Source organism: Scyliorhinus canicula, chromosome 8 (genome assembly GCF_902713615.1).
Source record: "Scyliorhinus canicula chromosome 8, sScyCan1.1, whole genome shotgun sequence".
In the NCBI taxonomy this organism is placed as follows: domain Eukaryota; kingdom Metazoa; phylum Chordata; class Chondrichthyes; order Carcharhiniformes; family Scyliorhinidae; genus Scyliorhinus; species Scyliorhinus canicula.
The window spans coordinates 69,806,946-69,828,709 of record NC_052153.1 but is presented as its reverse complement, the minus strand read 5'-3'; the positions used below and the strand labels follow the sequence as shown (position 1 = coordinate 69,828,709).

At 46.5% G+C, this 21,764-nt stretch overlaps 1 protein-coding gene across 1 annotated transcript in view; it reads right to left on the bottom strand.

Moving 5' to 3' along the window:
• Nucleotides 1-21,764, bottom strand: part of LOC119970309 (A disintegrin and metalloproteinase with thrombospondin motifs 19-like) — a 650,870-nt gene that overhangs the window by 165,637 nt on the left and 463,469 nt on the right. The window contains exons 16-17 of the mRNA XM_038804712.1: nt 18,126-18,206; nt 3,510-3,667 (exon numbers count right to left, since the gene is read on the bottom strand). Of these exons, the coding sequence (XP_038660640.1) occupies nt 3,510-3,667; nt 18,126-18,206 (239 nt within the window). The remainder of the gene's footprint in view (nt 1-3,509; nt 3,668-18,125; nt 18,207-21,764) is intronic.

Sequence of the window (21,764 nt, the reverse complement as noted above, 5' to 3'; positions counted from 1 at the left end):
TCTGTGTGTGTGTGTGTGAACCACCATATTTCACACAGCAGTCAACCATTTGTAACTCTGCTTTTACTTGTAATCTTCTTCCCTTCTTAGGAAGTCTCTCCGGGTTGAGGATGACTTGCTTCCACGCAAAAAGTGAATTCTCACGTAACTGAGGAGTCCAACGCATGACCTATAGTCTCTGTCAGGCGCTGGGTTGGAGGATCGGGTGGATGGGGGGTGGGTCCCCGAGTTGCCAAGCATTTGTTTTCCCGTCAACGCTTAGCTTCAGCTTGCATTCGACAATGAAACTCAAGGTGTTCAACATTCTTCCCAATGCTTTTTCTCCACTTTGGGTGGCTTTCGCACAGGGATTCCCAGGTGTCGGTGGAGATATTGCACTTTTTCAAGAAGGCTTTGAGGGTATCCTTGGAAGTGTTTTCTCTTCCCTTCAGCAGCTTACTTGCCATGTTGAAGTTTCGAGTAGAGCACTTGGTTCCGGAGTACTGTGTCAGGCCTGCGGACAATGTGGCCTGCCCAGCAGAGCTGAACTTCTAATGAAGTCGTGGTGAATGTTTATTTTAGTCTGAATGTATGCAGCGGTACAATGGCCTGAATGACCTCTATCTGTGCTGTATTACTGTGTGACAATTCTTAGTTTTTGCCTGGTCAGTTGTCCGATATGCATTGAAACACAATACCATACTTAACCAAGATACTGAGAAATGCATCCTGATAGAATGAGAGGACTTTCTGTTTCATGCCTCGATATTCTTAATTGAAAGGGGCTGTTTGGACAAACATGACATAAAATTCAACTGCTGTCATAGAAATACAAGGGAAGAAAGACAAAACCCCTTTCACCCTTCCTCAGAGCAGCATGAATCACTGCCCTTGCGAGCACCCACTTACACATATGATTAGTTAGTCCATTGTTCAAGGTGGTGAGTCCACATTGGACTCTCAAAAAGCACAGTATCATCTGTTTAAAGGAGTGTTTAATTCCCCCAGAAAATGCCTGGAACAGCCACTTTGGGCTGAGTTTTTCAGGTCTCGGTGGGGAATCTGTAAATCTGCCACATCCTTAAGGTCAATTGAACTGGTTAAGGAGCTAATTAAGAGCTCATTAATGATTTTTGCAGGGCTGCACCAGCTGCCTGGGGTGGACTAGGTGAAGGGAGGAGGGTGCTGAGAGGACAGCCAGACATGGCCACTCCACCGAATTAACTGGGTACGACAAGAAAGGGAAGGGTACAGAGGGGTACTCAGTCACTGGGAAACAGGTGAGACTGATTAGCAGTGCGCACACAGGCAATGCACAGAGTCATCACCCTCCTGACATTATAGTGTCACAAATGCAGGAGGCAAGGTTGCCGAGGACAATTGGGAGGCCATCGGAGCACAGCTGGCAATAGGGGCACAACCCTCAGATTTTGGCCCTGTGGTGATGAGCAGCAATATTGTTCACAGAGCAGAGCTCAGGAAATCAGGAGGGTAGGGGTGAACAATGAAGACAGGATGGACGTGCAAGCAAGGGTGTAAAGGTGAAGATGGACCTACTTGGAGATGACCAAGACCCAGTGCTGCAGGAGTCAGTGACATTCCAGGCAGATGGCCATAGACATCTGTACCCTTGATGCCAATTACCTTGTATCTTAAAGCACTAGTTGCCATGCCAGTGGCCATCAAAGTTACTGTGACATTCAACTTATTTGCTTCTGGCTCCTTTCAATAAATAGCCATGGACCTTGGTGGCATCACATACGTGCAACATACCAGTGAATATCACAGGTCACTGATAACCTATTTGAAAGAGCTGGACTCTACGTTCAGATCCTGATAGATGAGGCTTCACAGGCACAGTTTCACCCCCATCGCTGGATTTCCCCTAGGTGCAAGGCATCATCAACTGCACCCATATAGCTATTGATGCACCCAGCAACTAGCCAGTGAGATCCATCAACTGAAAGGGCTTCCAGTCCTTCAACATTCAGTTGGTCTGAGATCACAAGAGCTTCCTCCAAATGTGCATTCAAAGGCAGCTTCCATGACTTCTTCATTCATGTGCAGCATTCCAGGCTGCTGCAGTTCTTCCCTCCCATCACTGAGATCTGTACATGGATTCCTGGGGATAAGGGGTGGCTTGAAGAGGTGGCTGCTCACTATGAGAATGCCAGACAGGGACACAGAGATGAGACAATAAAAGTCGCCAGCTCCCCACTACAACGACTGATTAGAGCATCTGGCTTCTGAAGATGCAGTTCCGATGCCTGGACTGGTTGGGTGGTGTCCTGCAATACACTCCTCCAAGAGTCTCTGTCATTGTGATGGTCTGCTGCACTTTCTATACCATGGTCCTCCAGAGTGGTGTGGGCCTGGAGTATATTGAAGTCCTGGAAATGACAATTTATCAGACGAAGAGGAGGAGGAGGCTGAGGAGAAAATGCATGGTATTCTGGCTGCACAGAGAGGTGGACAGGCATTGTGCAGGGCACAAAGGGCTTATCAGGATGCCATGAATGTCAAGGATTTCTTTCAGGAATGCTTCAATTGAGCCCCTCTGACCTTGGATGTAGAACACAGTATGAAATTAACTCTGAGCTGCCTGTTCTAGCATTTCCATTGAAGAGACAGCCTGGAAAATGTAATCTCTTAATGACAATGAAGGATACACATCTGACCAGAGGTTTCAACCAGAGGTTGATGAACCCTTGATCTCTTTTACCACCTCATACCTATGTTTTGTCCTGCTATCAATAAAAAAAAGGCTCACACATGTGGCTTCAGTTGTCATTATTTTAGATGATACTCAGGAAGGAAAACAGTGCAAAGGTACAGACAGAAGATACTCCAGTGACCCACTCAAGTGCTCTGTGCAATGAGGTGGTCCCCACGCTCCCTCCCCCCTTTATGGCCTCGGATGCGGTGGAGGTAGCCTGCTCACTTGTCTTTGCATGCGGCTGAGATGCCAGTGGTAGTCTTCCCCATGAGGTCATCTCCAGAGGCTGCTGCATGTGCATGGACCACCTCCATCAGTTCATCCTGCTGCACAAAGGCTTCCACTGTCAGAGGAGCCAAGGAGACTGAGGATGATGACATTCCGTGATGGGGTGCCACTATCATCTTCCTTGGTATTGGGTAAATCTGGGTTAGGTGGGGCCGCGTGGGGATATTTTTATAAAAATTGTGTACATTTATTTCAGTATTCTATATGTTATGATTGAAAAGTTTTCTGAATAAAAATATTTAAAAAAAACATATTCGGCTGGAGGGCAGCATCCAGGCACATAATTTTTTATGTGGGGGACATAAATTTTTCAACAAATTAATAATTAGAAAAAATATAAAGTTTGATACATATGAAACAAATATACCATCCCACACATCACTCAATTTCAATTTTAATGATTCATAACATCAGTCCTTGAACTTTTATTTCTGTAAAGAGAGCAAATCATTTCCCTTCATAATATCTGACAAAGACATTGTGAAAAATGGAGTTAAAAAAAAGATAAAACTTCCCAAGGCCATACCAGTAAATGTAGAGGAGACGTGGTTGGACCTTTAGCAGAAATCTTTTCCCAGAATCCTCTCCTTACATAATGGACTGTAGTTCCAGCAATGTTAAATGCTCCTGGATGTTCAATCTTCCAGTCACTATTAATGGAATGTTTGCTGGCATCTCGGAGAGCTGCAAGAAATATTAACATTTTAGAAGGTAAACATTTAATAACAGAGTATAGCCGCAGTAAGAATAAATGAAATGAAATGAAAATTGCTTATTGTCACGAGTAGGCTTCAATGAAGTTACTGTGAAAAGCCCCTAGTCGCCACATTCCGGCGCCTTTTCGGGGAGGCTGGTACGGGAATTGAATCGTGCAGCTGGCCTGCCTTAGTCTGCTTTAAAAGCCAGCGATTTAGCCCAATGTGCTAAACCAGCCCCTGAATAACTGCAGCATAGTATGTCTTGATTTCTAGAAAAGCACAGATTTGGTAATATTGATAAAGCAAATAATTTGTGATGAGAACAGACAGGCAGCTGCATTAATGGGGATAATATGAGGAACGTTTTTCTTATTGTCTTCACTACATTTATGATCTGAGAATACTACACAATTTGAGATTTAAGTCAAAGCGACTACAAGGGGCAGGTGTTAAACGGACTGCCAAGTGAGTTTATGCTGTCACACGAATTTTAGAAAGACACTATACCAGTAAATGCTTTTCTAACTATAAGACAGTTCACCAACTGATACATATAAATATAAATATGACTCTGCTAAAATTATAAAATTAGACATTGTCAAGCTAACTGGTCTTTCCAAACCATTTTACTTCCAGCAGTATGTTAAATAACATTATGAGTGCAATTGACTTTCAAATTAGAATCAAGCAGAATAAATTGATTCAGATTGATCTTTGAGGAAATACACTGGGCGCAATCCGATGGAAAAGTTTCTAAGTGTGGTAGCAAACGGGAACAGCTGGGTGTTTTCTGACGGCCGACCCGGCGATCAGGGTGACGCCCATGAGAACACCTCTGAGGAGAGCTCCAAGGCACATTGAGGCATCAGAGCTATCATCCCTATTCTCCATCAGGGCAAGAACACACACCTTGATGGACGAAGGTAGTGGACAGGCTTCTGGGACACAATGTGGTGAGCATGACACATTTGCTGATCCACATCAGGGGGAGGCAGAAACGTCCCGAGGGGACCACCCAGCAGTGGGTGGTCTGCTGGATCCCAGGGCCCAGCAAGGTCCCAGTAAGATGCTGACCAGGTCATCTCGGAGCTGATGCAGACACTAGGGTGTGGTTGGGATATTCAGAGGGGATGTCAGCAACGGGTCCGTGGCCGACTGGAGGAGTCCCAAAGGCTACGGGCGCAGGAGATGGTCACCGGACTCCATAATGGTGTCATTAGCCAGGTGCTCAGCGGGTACCCCTTATCCCCCAAGAGCTGTCCGGTCATCCTGGCGTGTGTAAGGTGGTGGTGGTACAGAAGTTGGACATTTAGGGACTGGAACCTCTTCCTGTTAATGAAGGCCACTCCCGGACCGCCGGGTGTGCCAAGGGTGATATGCCTGCCATTTGTTACCCACTGAACCTGGGGCATCCCGGAAATAGCACTTGTGGGCTGAATGCCACACAATTCCCCGCTCGAGCACTGGAATAAATAATAATAATCTTTATTGTTACAAGCAGGCTTACATTAACATTGCAATGAAGTTACTGTGAAAAGCCCCTAGTCACCACATTCTGGCGCCTGTTCGGGTACATGGAGGGAGAATTTGGAATATCAAATTCACCGAACAGCACGTCTTTCGGAACTTGTGGGAGGAAACCGGAGAACCTGGAGGAAACCCACGCAGACACAGGGAGGGTATCCTCCTCCTCCACAAGTCCGCAAAGACATGGCACACGTGCCACACCATCCCCTTGTTGAGGCGGAGTCTCCTATGGCGCATACTGTCCGACATCTCAAATGACCAGTGTCACCTGTACACCATGGGCTGTCCCTGGCCTCCCCTTATGGGTCCCTCCCTGGCCTGACAAGCTGCCGGGTCCTCAGGGTGCGGGGCAGGCGCCTGCACATAGGCTTCTGCCTTGAGCCTCTGCCGAGGCTGTTGCCGCCACCTGCTCTGGCGTCTGGCCACCTGAACTGCCACTGCCACCATGATGCCAGCTGCTGCGGGGTCCACAATATCATCCATATTGTGATATCTGTGAAGAATTGGAGAGGGTGTGAGACTGACAATCAGTTATGGCTTTCACCCCGTTACCCTCTATTGCCCGAGCATCTCCCATGCTTACACTCCCCACCTTCTCTCAGGGTGCCATCCAATGACCCACTTGTGCTGGGTGAACCTGCCCGGCATACGCACCCCCTGCACAGCAGGGGCCCCTGGGCACCGGACCCCAGACCCCCACCGGGTCAGAGCTGGGACAGGGCCTGGACACCGTCAACCCACCCGAAACACACATCCATCCTCTGGTTGAGGGGGTGTCCCCATGCTGCGTCCCAGCTCTAGGGTGTGTGGTTGCTGGCTGCTGCCCCAACGGCTGTGAAGCCTGCAGTTTTCAGGCAATGTGTTCAGGCCGCAAAGTCTGATTGGGGTTCCAGACAGTAACACCCGCCTGTGACGTAGCACATCCACCCACGGGTATCCAATTGGGAGCTGTGAAGTGCCCCCATTACTGACATTGCCAATACTCTATTAGCGAAAGCCTTCAGTTGTATAGCCAGAGGCTGCCATGGGCGGTGAGGATTAAAGTGACCTTCCCCACAGTACCATGGATGGTGCTCTGTCCTGGGGGTATTCAGTGGGATGGACAGGCAGAAGCTGAAGCCGCCCTTGATATGGGTATATACAATCTGGGAGGAGGGAGGGGTGGTGGCATATTGAACTCATGAGGGCTGAGCCCTCCACTTCCTCACCCAGCCTAGGGTGGTGGCTGGCCAGGAGCCCTCCCCCATGACTGGGGTGCCCCCAGCCCCCAGGGAGCTCCCGCAGCACCCCCCTCCCCCACCCCTGCACAGGGGCAGCTGCCCTGGTGCTCCCAGGCTGACTGCACATTGACCAAGATAGCTACTCACCTCCTCCGATCCCCACAGTAGCCATTTCGTTCGCTTCACATTTTTAAATAGGTGTGCTAAATGGCGCCCGCATGACCCCTCACTGAGGAGCCAGTTAGATCACGGGAGGTCGTTAGATAAGGAGCCCTTCCGTTAATGGGATGGAGATTGAGTTTAAATGGTGATTATTTGTTTCTTCCCATGCCGCGGCCGATCCTGATCCCGCCCATGGGAGCGGGCCAATTAGAGCGGAAACCGATTGCCGTTTGGCACGCTTCCCGATTTTGGACTCTCCCGCGATTTAACCGGCCCGCTCATTTTCACGCCTGGCACGGCGCTGCCGTTAGATTGTGCCCACTTTCTTCAAGGTTGAATTCAAATGGCTCTTTCTTTAAGAAAAAGGTCAAACTTGTTTCCTTGTTGCTTTCATGAAGGAAAAGTTATTCTTCTAACTTTATGTGCAATGGATTTGTTGGATTCCAACTGCAGTTTATTGCATGTGCTTTAGCTTCCTGTAGAGCTTGTGAAGAGGGGCTATGAATGTGAGGTGTCCATTTACTTGGCAGTCAATGAGTGACACAACTCCAATGGTACTGGTTCTCCAGCCTGGAAAGGTATCTTTGTGTGTGTTCCTCCTTTCCAGTGCGTCTAGATCAACACATTATTATTATTATTTTTTTTAGAGAAATCAGATTTGGAAGGTCTGAAATAAAAAGATGATGTCTGACTAATGCAGCCATAATTTGAGTGTACAGGACATCTAGTTTACACATATTTCAAAAACCTGGCTGCATTTACATTAAATGCAGGATCTTTGTGATTTTGCCAAATGATTGACTGACACTCTGGGTAAAGGTTTTCTCTTTGATTCAGCTCATTTTTTCCAAACTAATGACCCTGACTCCGTATATTCGGGATATCCATGTGTCACCTCATGCTGATACTCGACCAACTGAACCATACTTGTGATCATCTTTATCTGATTGTAAAATGTTTACCTTTACTGAATGCAAGTTTGCATTTCCAGACTGGAGGCTTTAAATGACTGATTATAGGCAGGCAAGAAGTCATTTCATCCTGTGCCAGCTCCAGATTTTAAATACTCTATGTAAAATTCTCCAAATGCATAGCACACATTTAATTACATCCATTTCAATCAAAGCCTCACTTTACTGACTTACATGAAACAAAAAAGCATGCAGCATTAATAAAGATTTGTATGTTACTGAAAATAATGACAGAATGTCGAGTCTCCTCAGTGAATGCTGTTGGCTCAATTTTTTTATTTGATCCAAATTTCTGGATGTAATTAAAGAGAGGTTCCTGACCAGGGTATGTTCATCTGAGTATTAGTAACACCAGGAAGAAACAGCAAGCAATAAAAACAATATGAAATGCAGACTTTGGGAGATACAAATCTGTACAACAGTTGTCTCATAACCTCTTTCTTCACCTAACAGGAAAGTTAAGAAGTTTGAAATAGCTGAGTTCTAACCTCAAAAACAATATGTGGAGGTGATACAGGTTTGAAGGTTGTTTTTCTGTTCAAGTGACTTCTTGTCTGTTCTCATCTGAGAAAAGTAGCGATTGTAAAATGTTCCAGTTTGCCATCCTTTACGATTGCAGACATGGGGCGAAATTCTCCGACCCCAGCAGGGTCGGAGAATCGCCTGGGGGCGCCTAAAATCCCGACCCGCCGTGGCAGAGATTCTCCGCCACCCGGGAAGTGGCGGGGGCAGGAATCTCGCCACTCCTATCGGAGAGGCCCCTGCGGTGATTCTCCGGCACGGATGGGCCGAAGTCCTGCCGCTGGGAGGCCTCTCCCGCCGCCGAGGTTTAAACCACCTCTGGAACGGCGGGCTCAGCGGCGCGAGCAGGCCCCCGGGGTCCTGGAGGGGGCGATCGAACCACAGGGGGTGCCCCCACGGTGGCCCGGCCCGCGATCGGGACCCCATGCTCAGACTGCGGGCCAGTGCCCTGGCTGCACTATGTTCTTCCGCATCCACCACGGCCACCACCATGGCGGAGGCGGAAGAGAACCCCATATCGCGCATGCGCCGGCAGTGACGTCAGCGGCCAGTTGCCGCTGACGTCACTGCCGGCGCATGCGCGGACCGGCGAAAGCCTTTCGGCCAGCCCTGCTGCCGGGGGTGCCTGGTGTCTCCCCAGTCTTCTGGTCGCAACTGCTCCGGCGCGGGGCTGGCCCCACCTTTGGGGAGGCGCGACCCCTGAGTGCTTGGCGCCACTCCCCTACTCCGGGACCCTCCGTTACGTCGGGTAGGGGAGAATGCCGCCCCAGGACTGAAACTTGAACAGGTTACTGTTATGCTGACAGACAACCCAAATGGTGAGTTGTTGTCCCTCCTCCAGTTTGTCATGTGTTGTGTTGGCTTGTGTAGGCTTGAGAGCTGAACAGACACTTCCAACACAGATGAAGGTTCAACTCGATTTTATTAACTCCTTCTAACTAACTAACACACAATGACTGTGGGTCTAAATAATGCTAACTTGAACGAGAGACCTAAGCCTTGTCCGAACCCGTTGATTCTCTCAGCACGTGTTGTGAGTCCGTGCTGGGCTGAATGAGTTCCTGCTACACTCAGAGGCAGCACCCAGAATGAGGGGGAACCGTGGTACCCTCTGCCTTTATAGTGTGTGCATTCTAACTGGTGATTGGCTGCGGTGTTTGTACATGTTGATTGGTCCCTGTGTGTGTCCATCAGTGTGTTTCTGCACCATGAGATATTGGTATATATTATGACATCATGCATTCCTTTATAAAACTGCATCAATGCGATTGCAAAATAAAAACAAAAAGTTGCAACTGAATATCTTAACAATAAAGGAGAAGTAACTACATTTCCAGTGAAAGATGGCATCATCTTGACATCCACAAAAAGTCAGCTGATAAACCAACACTGCAGCAGAATTCTAACTTTTGCATTAAAAGTTTTGGGTTAAGGAAAATTATACCAGAAATAGTAAAGACACATTGATGCCACAACACTCAATAAAATAGTGACTTGCATTCATGTAGCATCTTTCATGTATTGAAACATGCCAAAGCTCTTCACAGGGCCATAACAAAATAAATTATGACACTGAGTCACTTAAGAAGACCACCAAAAGAGGTCAAAGAGGTAGGTTTTAACGAGGGACTTAAAGGAGGAAAATGTGCTAGTGAGGTAGAAAGATCAGGGAGATTAAGGGAAAGAATTCGGAAGTTTAGGGCCAAACAGCTGAAGGTATGAAAATCAAGAGGTTATCCCAGGAATATTTGGAAATTAAGAGGTAAAGGGAGGGGGGGTGCGGCATTTGCAACAGTCACAATCACATGGAAAAGGTATTGGGAAAACTATTAGAAATAAAGTTTCTTTTTGAACGATATTTTATTCCAAATGTAAACAATAACGACTCCACATTCCAACAAAACAGAGTTAATAGTTTGTACACCCCCCCCCCCCCCTTTAACCCACTCTCCCATCCCACCGCGACGAACAGCTCCTCAGATATCATCATGAATGGCCTCCACCGTACCTCGAAGGCTTCTTCCGACCTCATGAAGACAAACTTATTCTTTTCCAACTGGAGAAACTTGTACAGGTCTCCCAGCCAAGCCACAACACTCGGTGACGTACCTGCCCTCCTATTCAAAATAATCCGTCGCTGGGTAACAAGGAGGCGAAGGCCAAGACATCCGCCCCCTTCCCCTTCAGCAGCTCTGACACCACCGACACCTCAAAGATCACTACCATGGGGTCTGGCTTCACCTCGGCTCCCACTATCCTTGATAATTTCCCAAACACTGCCTTCCAGAAGTTCTCCAACTTCTCACAAGCCCAAAACATTTGGACATGACTCGCTGGCCCCAGCCTACACTTCTCACATCCACCTGCTACCCCCGAGAAGAACCTACTCATCCGAGCCCGAGTCATGTGGACCCTGGGCACCACTTTAAACTGAATCAAGCTCATTCTCTCACAGGAGGAACTTGAGTTCGTCTGCTGCATTGCCTCACACCAGAGCCCCCGTCCTATCACCCTCCGCAACTCCCACTCTCACCTCTGCTTAATCCTTTCCACCAATGTCTTACCATGCTCTCCCAACCACCCATATATGTCCCCAATCCTGCCCTCTCTCACCTCATCTGGGAGCAACAATTTCTCCAGCAACGTGTACTCTGGTAGTTGGGAGAACATCGGTAGCTAATCACGTGCAAAGTCCCACACCTGCCAGTACCTAAAACTCACTCCCCCTTGGTAACTCAAAGATGTGCAGGTTGGGTGGATTGGCCATGCTAAATTGCCCCTTAATTGGAAAAAAAAATTGGGTACTCTGAATTTTTTAAAAAATGGATGGAGAATTGGTTAGCTAACAGGAAGCAGACATTAGGGCTAAATATTCTTTTGGATAGGCAAGCTGCAACTAGTGGAGCGCCATAGAGATCAGTCCAGGAGCCTTAACTATTACAATTTATATCAATGCCTCGAATGAAGGGATTGAATGTATGGCAGCTAAAGTTTCAGATGACACAAAGGTAGGTAGGAAAATAAATTGTCAAGAAGACACAAAGAGTCTGCAAAGGGATTTTGATTGGTTAAGTGGGTTGACCAAAGGTCCTACAAAAAACAAAATCTAGGGGGGGGCTAGCTCTCCCGAATCTACAATTCTACCACTGGGCGGCAACAGCCGAGCGAGTAAGGGGATGGATCCAGGAGCCAGAAGCCGAGTGGGTGCGTGCGGAGGAGGCCTCCTGCATGGGGACCTCCCTCCGGGCCCTCACCACGGCAGCACTCCCATCCCCACCCAAAAAACACTCCAGCAGCCCAGTGGTGACAGCCACCCTCCAATCCTGGAACCAACTGCGGCAGCAATTTGGCCTGACCAAAATGTCGGACAAGGCTCCCATCTGCAACAACTATAGGTTCACACCAGCACTGACTGACGCCACCTTCAAAGGTGGAGACAGGACGGGGGGACACTGACAATCAGGGACCTATACACGGACGACAGGATCGCAACACTGGACGAACTGACAGAGAAATTTCGGCTAGCTGGGGGGGAACGAGCTGTGGTACCTCCAGCTCAAAAACTTCCTATGAAAGGAGACAAGGACGTACCCACAACCGCCATGACAGACACTACTGGAAGACCTACTGGACGCAAGTATCCTAGAGAAAGGGAACTGTAGCGACTTGTATGACCGACTGGTAGAAAGGGACGACACCGTACTGGACGCAACAAGAAGGAAATGGTAGGACGACCTGGGGATGGAGATAGGGTGGGGACTCTGGAGCGAAGAACTATATAGGGTCAACTCCACCTCCACATGCGCAAGGCTCAGCCTGACGCAACTAAAAGTGGTACATAGAGCCCACTTAACAAGAAACCGTATGAGCAGGTTCTTCCCGGAGGTGGAGGACAGATGCGAACGGTGCCAAAGAGGCCCGGCCAACCACACCCACATGTTCTGGTCTTGCCCCAGACTTGTGGAGTACTGGACAGCCTTCTTCGAGGCTATGTCCAAAGTGGTGGGAGTGAGGGTGGAGCCATTCCCGATAGTGGCGGTCTTCGGGGTTTCAGACCAGCCAGATCTATTCCTGGGGAGGAGGGCGGACGCCCTTGCCTTTGCCTCCCTGATCGCCCGCCGTAGAATCCTGTTTGGCTGGTGGTCAGCAGCACCGCCCAGAGCTGCAGACTGGCTGTCCGACCTCTCGGAATCTCTCCAAATGGAGAAAATCAAATTCGCCATCCGAGGGTCGGACGGCGGCTTCCACAGAACGTGGGAGCCATTCATGCAATTGTTCCGGGACCTGTTTGTGGCCAACGAACAAGAGGAAGAATAGTCGGGTGGTTAAGAATCGGGGGAAAATGGATGGGAATCGGGGGAAGGTTACGGGGCGGGGGGGGGGGGGGGGGCTACGGGTTTGCTCTGGGGGTTTGCTGGCTAGCTAAGGCCCAAAACCAAACTGTAAATAAATGCCAATAAACATGTGCCTTGGCCGTATTGGGGAATGTAAAATATGTATGCCGGCTAAAGGGGGGAGGCCACAGTTATTATTACGAAGATGCTTACCTGTAAATATATATGTTAATTTTTGCGTGTTCTTTTTTCTCTCTCTCTAACAATTTGTAATTTGTTCAATATAAAACATGAAAACTGAATAAAAAACATTTAAATAAAAAAAAAAATGGGTTGACCAAAATTTGACAAATGGAACATAATGTGGGAAAATGTGAACTTGTCCACTTCAATAGCAAGAGTAGAAAAGCAGTACATTACTTGAGAGAGTGCAGAACTCTGTGGTACAGGGGAATCTCGATGTTCTGGTACATGACTCACAAAGCGCTGGAGTGCAGGTGCAGCAATGGATTTAGATGGCAACTGGAATGTTGGACTTTATTTCAAGTGCTTCTTCTGTGGAATTCTCTGCCCCAGAAAGGAGTGGAGGTTGGGTGATTCTATATATTCAAAGCTGAGTTTGAGGGATTACTTATCGATATTTATTGTGGATGGACAGGTAAGTGGAGTTGAGGCCATAATCAGATCAGCCATGACCTTACTGAATGGCGGAGCCAGCTCAAGGGACCTACTCCGAATTTTTATGTTCTTTTCTGTCTCAATTAAAATTATGAATACTCAAGTGGACGTAATTAGCTCAGCGGTGATAGTTTTGGAAGGTCGCAGGCAGGTGAAGATTGCAGAGATAGGAAGGGGCAAGGTCCTGCAGTGGGTTTGAAAAGAAGGGTGAGAGTTTTAAAACTGAGGCACTGCTTGACCGGGTGTCTGTACTGCTCAACAACCACAGGTGTGATGACAAATGGGACTTGAACATAAACTTTACAGTGCAGAAGGAGGCCATTTGGCCTATCGAGTCTGTACAGTCCCCTGGAAAGAACACCTTATCCAAGCCCACACCTCAATCCTGTCCCCTCAATCCAGTAACCCCACCTAACCTTTTGGACACCAAGGGGCAATTTAGCATGGCCAGTCCACTTAACCTGCACATCTTTGGACTGTGGGAGGTGTAAAGTAAAAATGGGAAAATATGTAATTTGAAACATGGAAGTCTGGCAAAACCTGACCTGAAGATACATGAGAAAATGGAGGAAAAAAATCCCACAAAGTGTTAACAGCAGCAGCAAAAGAAGGTTTTGAAATGCAGATAGCCTGTATCAAACAGGCGTTAAGAAAACAGCTTGTGACTGCTCAAGCTGTAAAACTGAAGCCTGGCTGTCAAATTAAAGCAGATTGAACTTTTAGTTACATGAAGAGATACAATATTTCACACCTTCTTTAAAGTTAATTATTTTAGTTATTAAAGAATTGCCGGGATCTTCAGTTGAATCAGGTGACAAATGTTTAGGTGTGAAATCCTGCTGACACCAGTTAAATATGGGAAGCCAGAGACGAATTTGGTCATATGCATCACTGTAAATACACAAGGGGTTAATACACTACAACTAAGTATACACTAGAGGACGCACCAGAGATGTCATGATATGCAGACATACAACTGATGAACACATAGAATAGGACACGGCCAATGGGCAGTCAAGACACACAGAGGTGATACTACCACAAGGGGGCATTAAATAACCCATATATAAGGACAGGGCACATATGTTCTGTCTCTTTTCCACATGCAACACTTAAGAGAGTAGGACAGGGGCAGATCAGAAGCATCACACCCACCATGTGGCTCAGAGCAGACTGGTTAGTTAGACTGAGTTACTATAGCAAGATTAGCAGGAGAAAGAACTCATACAGAACTGTGCTAATGGTTAAATAAATAATATTGAACTTACTTCAAAGTCTGGAGTATATTTTGGTCAAAGCTGCATCGAGTTGCAGCCTGTGTTATCCCAGAGTACATAACACAACATGGTACCAGTAGTGCCTGTTGAATCTATATAGTTCAACTCAGCAAGATTCGTGACTACCAGCAACAGCACCCAGGCAAGATGATCGAGATTTCGGTTCCTCAGCAGCTCAGGTACCACGGCAATCTCAGTGCCAACTGGCGTGCATTCAAGCAGAGATTTGAGATTTACATGGTAGCATCCAACTTAGTTGGCGTGGCTGATGCTGAGAAGATAGATCTTCTATCTTCAGTTCCCGAGAAGACACAAACCGGCGAAACAGTGTTTTGCGCATGCGCAAGAAACCGCGCATATGCAGTTGCGAAAAGAGCGCACAGTGAAGGAAAAGCGATCTGCTCATGCGCAATCCATTCCTACGCTCTACGTCACAAGTATCATGACATCAGAGGTCCTGGACCACGCCCGCTTAAAGGGGAAATGTCTGAAAATAGTGAGAAAAAACTTTAAAGCCAGAGAACACAATTCTTTCACCTAGAACAACAGCACAATGCCTGAACTTCGACCAGTAGCTGAAAGTAACCTCCGCAGAACCCTGCAACAAGCAGTTAGCTCTGCCCTAAGAGATGATTTAGTTCTTGAAGACTACGACTCAGACAATGAGTTCATCATTGGACGTGGCAACCTCAGTACCAAATCCGAACCGCAACGAGATGTGTTGTACATTGAAGCATCCGACACAGTCATGGACGAGTTCTTCGGATTTGAGGATCCTCAGCCCAGCATAGATGACATCCAACCCATGAGTACAGGATTCTGCTGCGGCCTGACACCAAGAGACAGAGAGCGGTAGAAGCCCACAGAGAGCGGCCTGATGCCAAGAGAGTGGTTCACGCACCACGAAGAGTCCCCGACTCCACACAGAGAGTGGCCCTCGCACCACAAAGAGTCCCCGACTCCGCGCAGAAAGCGAAGACAGACTCCACAGCGGGACCACCGCACGTCTCCACACAGAGAACACAGAAAGGCTCCACAGCGAGACCACTGCACAACTCCGTTGGGAGCACACAGATCGACTCCACAGCAAGACCACTGCATGACTCCACACAGGGAATGATGCCAGACTCCACAGAGAGAGCGGTACAAGCCTCCACACCAACCTCGTTGACAGACCTCACGATGGAAGCAACGCAAGACTCCAGAGCGCAGTCCTTGCATATACAAGACCTTAAAGGTCTAGCAACCTTATCTGAGCAACCAGCATCAGACGATGCAAGTCTGCCATGCTCAAGTGCACAGCAAGATGCCTATGACAGTTTACCACGCTCACATGAACAACAAAAAGACTATGACAGTCTACCCAGATTATTTGAGCCACCAGAATAAGACTCTGACAGTCTACCCAGCTCATCTAACCGACAAGAAGACACTGAAGGTCTACCCGCTGTATGTGCGACAAGTGACAAAGGCTTCACAATTCCCAAACAACATGTGTCAGCGAGGTTGACAGATCTCAGCTAGTATGTACAGAGGCACCCACAATCAAAATGAGGCTACTAGTGTCTCCAGTGACACCACGTTAATTCAAATCTCATCTACTCGAGCTTCTCTGCAAAATCTGAAATGACTCCAGATGGGGAACATCAAGAAACCAAAGGTGATTCAGGTGAACCCGAAAGGGCTCCAGACGGGGAGCATCGACAACCAAAGGTGTTTCAAGTGAACCGGATATGACTCCAGACGGGGAGCGCCGAGGAATCAAAGACGGCACGCTCAATGAAGCAGCAGATTCCACAAAGGACACTAACACAAGTAACTTTGTGAAGGACTCGAATTTTCCACTCGGTGTGGTCATTCAGCACAACAAACACAACAAAACCTACAAAAGCAACAACAAAGACAGCAATAAGAAGCGTACCAGAGGCAACAAACACAACAGCAATGACAACAATTGAACAACAACTGGTACGACATGGTACAACTTTGCCCATGAAGGACAATGTTACTGCTCAGCTTAGAACAATGGCGAGACTGCAAACATACCATGGCATGTCAACGCATTTCACCAATTCACGTTTGCTACACTATGGACAAGCAAACCAGCTTTCAGAAAATATGTAACACGACAAAAGGGGGATGTGGTGATATGCATCATTGTAAATACACAAGGGGTTAATGTAAATACACTACGACTAAGTAAACACTATAGGGAGCACCAGAGACGTCATGACATACAGACATACAACTAATGAACACATAGAATAGGACACAACCAATGGGTAGTCAAGACACCCAGAGGTGATACTACCACAAGGGGGCATTACACAACCCATATACAGTATGGATTTCCTGGGTCTCCCATTCCCCCAAGTGTGGGGATGACCACTTCAAAGAGAGTTAAGTGCTGTTAAATTCCAGCTGAGCACTTCAAAATCACTCCAGCATGAAGGGTGGGGTGTGGGGGTGTTTGGAATGTACTTCACTCTCTTTGCAGTGGTTGCTGTTTGTAAACATTGTGGCTAGAGCACATCAGAGCTAATCAACCATGGTGGAAGGTGAATGAAGCAGGTCTACCAGTGGTGTCCATATGAAAGCTGTCAATCACAGCCCAGTGTGGCAAATGAGTGAGTGGCTTGCAACTCAAGGATGTGGGGGTTTAAACACAGGTCACTGCATTCTCTTTCCAGGAATTGACACATGGGGTGGGATACTCCATCTCGCCGCACCCGTTTTATGGTGCAGCGTGTCCCGCCATCAGCGGGATTCTCTGTCCCGGCAGCCGGCCAAAGGGGTTTCCCATTGTGGGCACCACCAAACCGTCGGGAAGTCTGTGGGTGTGAGTGCGCTGCCAGTGAAACGGAGGATCTCGCCGATGGAGAATCCAGCCCAGGGTGTTTCCTGTGCCTGAGCCAGCAGGTTTATGCTCGGTTGAATGTTACAACAGTATTTTTTTTCACTGCCTCTGATTGAATTGGTCCGTAGCTTCCAGAAAGGGTCTCTTGTCTGGGGAGTTTCTTTTGTAGGGGAGTAGAGGGATGGGACGGTGGGGTGGGGGGGGGGGGGCTTCCTGACGGGTTTCTCACTTCTGGGGTGCTTCCTGACAGGTTTGTCTTCTCTGGGAGATGGGGAGGGGGAGAGGGTCTCCCTATTTAGAGAGTCTCTCAGCAGGGGGCTCTTTATTCAGGGAGTATCTGGGGAGGTCTCTTTATTTAGGGGGTCCCTGGGCGGCCTATGTATTTAGAGTCTCAGTGTTTAGGGGTTCTGTGGGGTATCTTTATTTAGGGGGTCTGGCGGGGATGGGGTGGGCAGGTCTTGTATTGTGGGGGGGTGGTTGGCCCTTGGATGGACTTTGGTTCACTGTGAGGACCATCATACCAGGCCCATGTTGTGAAATACTAATTTTGCCCATTGTGTTTTTCGATGTTATTGCTAAGGGACAGCATGAAGATTAGAAATAGGAGGTCCCCAAGGATAGACCTTTAGGGGACAAAGATATGGCAGCAAGTTTCAACCAAATAGTATTAGCTTAGAGTTATTGAAGATGAAGCGAAGAGAGGTCTGGGGCAACTACCTTTTTCTTTATACCATTTGGAACTGCACCCATTCATAAGTTGGTATTTTAAGGGAAGGGAGGGTGAGAAGAGGCAACAGGCAAACTGAGACATTGAAGGAATCCTTTGTAATAATATACTTCTCCTGGACTTTCCTTCCTTTTAAAAGCAAAAATATAATCTGAGAAAAATCAATTACCAAGGTAACTGTGGGCTGGTTTTTCTTCAACAACTCTAATCCTCCTTGCTCCTGCAGGTATAACCAGAGCTTCCACATAGCCTGTAAACAAAAAATATACACATAATGAATCTTTATATAATATATCAATAAACCTAACTTGGGTATCCTTCTACATGCTTTAAGAGGGCATTGGCAACAACGGACTGGATTGGTACATGATTATACTTGGCAAAGTACTGCAGTACTTTGCCACTGCCTTCAGTAGTATGGCTTATCAGGGAACACTCTTGCTCTTATTGCCTGCCATAAGGTATACTGGATGGATTTACAGGCTGATAATCACTCTGTGTGGCCAGGTGGACATACGCAAAACTTCCGTGGCCATCAAGTCCTGAAGTAGGACTTGAACCCGAAGCATTACCACTGGGTCACAAGACCTAACTTGGGTATTGGAGGCATAATTTCAAAGTTTGTAGATGACACAAACCTTGAATATGTGGCAAACAGTGAGGAAACAGATTATAGGACATAGACCCATGAAATGCGCTTACACATGCAAATTAAATTCAATGCAAAGGTATTAGGAATTATGGAACAATAGAAAATCTATTTGGCTAATTTGCATATTTAACAGGCCATTAGAATTTACAACTGTGATAATAGGCCATGGCAATTATTGTAATATAAACTACAATTGTAACAGTATAAAGGGCAAAGGAATTCCTGAAATGTGTACAGAAGAACTTTATTGAACATTATGTTCAATGAGGAAGGAAGCTGTGCTGGACCTGGTGGACAAAGTCAGACAAGCAATGTATGCTTCAGAGGAGGAACATTGAGTCATAGAAATTTACAGCATGCAAAGAAGCCATTTGGCTCACAGTGTCTGCACCGGCTGACAAAGAGCCAGCCATACGGCCAAATGCCATTTCCATCCCTTAGTCCATAGCCTTGTAGTTTATGGCGCCTGTAGTGCATACCCAAGCACATTTTAAATGCAGACAGTCACTCGGCAGTGCAGAACTTGAATAATAGCAAAAAGAGAAACATGTTACTGAAGTTTTTTGTCCTTGCGTTCATCAGGACAAACACAAGAACATAAAATTTCAAACGATCAAGGCAATTTATACTACAGATGAAAAGGGTGCTGGTCGGTTGGCAAGTGAACTCTGATTGGCTGAGATGTTGCTATGGTGGAAGCATCAGAGTTCTACTTATTATGAATATACCGCTGAAGGAAACCAGCGACATTTGCGTTGTGTCAGTATATCACGGCATATAGACATGCCACCATTTCAAAATCTGTATTCATTGAACTTATGAACTGAGCAGCTCGCACAGTTGAGTTCAGTTTTAATAGCATCATGTATGCCCAAATAGATGATGTGGCTATGGTATGGGATCATCTCTAGGTCCAGTGTTCATTAACATTTTCATCAGTATCCATGGGAAACATGATTTTCATGGAATGGACATTATTCTCCTACCCAGGCATATTTCCAATGCATAGCCAACACATTGATGATCTATGAATTTGCATCTGCATGAAGGATTTCTTTAGACATCTTAATACGCTCCATCTCATGCTTAAATTCACTTTTAAGCAGTCTAATGCGCTCACTTCCCTTGAAATATCTGGTTGAAAATCCACTAATGGTTTCTTCACTATAGTCTACTGCAAGCCGACCATTCTTGGCCAATATACACATTGGGATTTGTATAGCTGCGGCCTTAACAGATATCTTTGCATTATCTTTGACCACAGGCGAGATTCCAGAGGACTGGAGGATAGCCAACGTTGTCTCTTTGTTTCAGATAGGAAGCAGGGATAATCCATGTAATTGTAAGCCATGAGCCTCATGTCAGTGGTGGGGAAGTTGTCGGAAAAGATACTGAGGGATACGATTTATTCACATTTGGAAGCAAATAGACTTGTCAGTGACAGGCAACATGGTTTTGTGTGGGGAGGTCAAGTCTTATCAACTTTTTCTTTGAGGAGATGACAAAATTAATTGATGAGGCAGGCTGGTACAAAAGGTAAAGTTGCATGGGTTTCGGGATGTGCCAACTAGATGGATGAAGAACTGGCTTTGTAACAAGAGACAGAGAGTAACAGTGGAAGGATGTTTTTCAGAATGGAGATCTGTAACTGGTGGTGTTCCGCAGGGATCCTTGCTGGCACCACTGCTGTCTGTTGTCATGTGAGCGTATCTTTAAGAAATGGGTGTTTTTTATAGAATAGCTGTAGTGGGTGTACCTTTAAGAAATGGCTGTTTATTACTGCAGTGATGTCAGAGTGCGGGAGGAGCTGGACTGTCTGTCAGCTTTTACTTTCACTTTGGGCTCGCAGCTATAGGATGTATTTTGTTTTGTTTTGAGAGCTGGATAGCTGCAAGCAAAGCAAGCAGCTGTAAGGATCTCTCTCTGCAAGCTACAGACTGACTTCAGCTCATTTGGGGATTTCAAAGTGGTACATGTCTCAGTAGAGAAGTTGAAGTTGATGTCTTTCTGTAAAAGGGTTCCCTTTTTGTCTTATGGGTGTTGTAAGGAAAGATTAAGAGTTACTTATAGTTACTTATTAAGAGTTACTGTATTCTTAGGGGATTTATTGGTGTTGATGGTGGTTAAGATGTTTACTGTGGGTTTATAAAGTGTTAACTGGTTTCATAAATAAACATTGTTTTAATTTAGAAGTACTGTAAATCTCTGTTACATCACACCTATAAGGTAGGCCTGTGTGCTCCCCATAACCACAATCTATTCAAAGTTGTGGCTATACATGATGTAGATGTGGGAAATACTGTTCCAATTAAACAACATCCATATAGACTTAACCCTTTAAAATTGGCACAGGTTAACAAAGAGATTGATAGTATGCTTAAAAATGGCATAATTGAAGAGGGTTGCAGCCAATGGAGCTCACCCATAGTGATGGTATCTAAACCGGATGGTACCCAACGGTTATGTGTGGACGAGGGAAAGGTTAATGCAGTTACAAGAACGGACTCTTATCCTGTCCCACGTTTAGAGGATTGCATTGAGAAAGTGGGACGATCAGCTTTTATTTCCAAACTGGATTTACTTAAAGGTTAATGGCAGGTACCTTTATCCAAAAGGGTGAAGGAGATTTCAGCTCTTGCGACTCCAGGTGGTATATACCAATTCAAAGCTATGCCATTTGGCATGAAAAACACCCCAGCCACATTTCACGGTTAACTAACAAAGTCGTTTCAGGATTACCCATTTGTGCGTTATACATCGACGATCTGGTAAATATGGACAATATTATTATAAATGTTTGCGTGTTTTGTTTTGTTAAAAGAAAAACGTATATTCATTCCCCATATTTCTTAAAGGATAGTGAAAAGGTGAAAAATGAAACCATCTTGAAGTTGATGGGTTTTTTTTTCTTGGGGGTGGGGGAAGTGTCATGTGAGAGTACCTTTAAGAAATGAGTGTATTTTGTAGAATAGCTGGAGTGGGTGTACCTTTAAGAAATGGGTGTTTATTACTGCAGTGATGTCAGAGTGTGGGTGGAGCTGGGCTGTCTGTCAGTTTTTCCTTTCACTTTGGGCTCGCAGCTACAGGGTGTGTTTAGTTTTGTTTTGAGAGCTGGATAGCTGCAGACAAAGCAAACAGCTGTAAGGATCTCTCTCT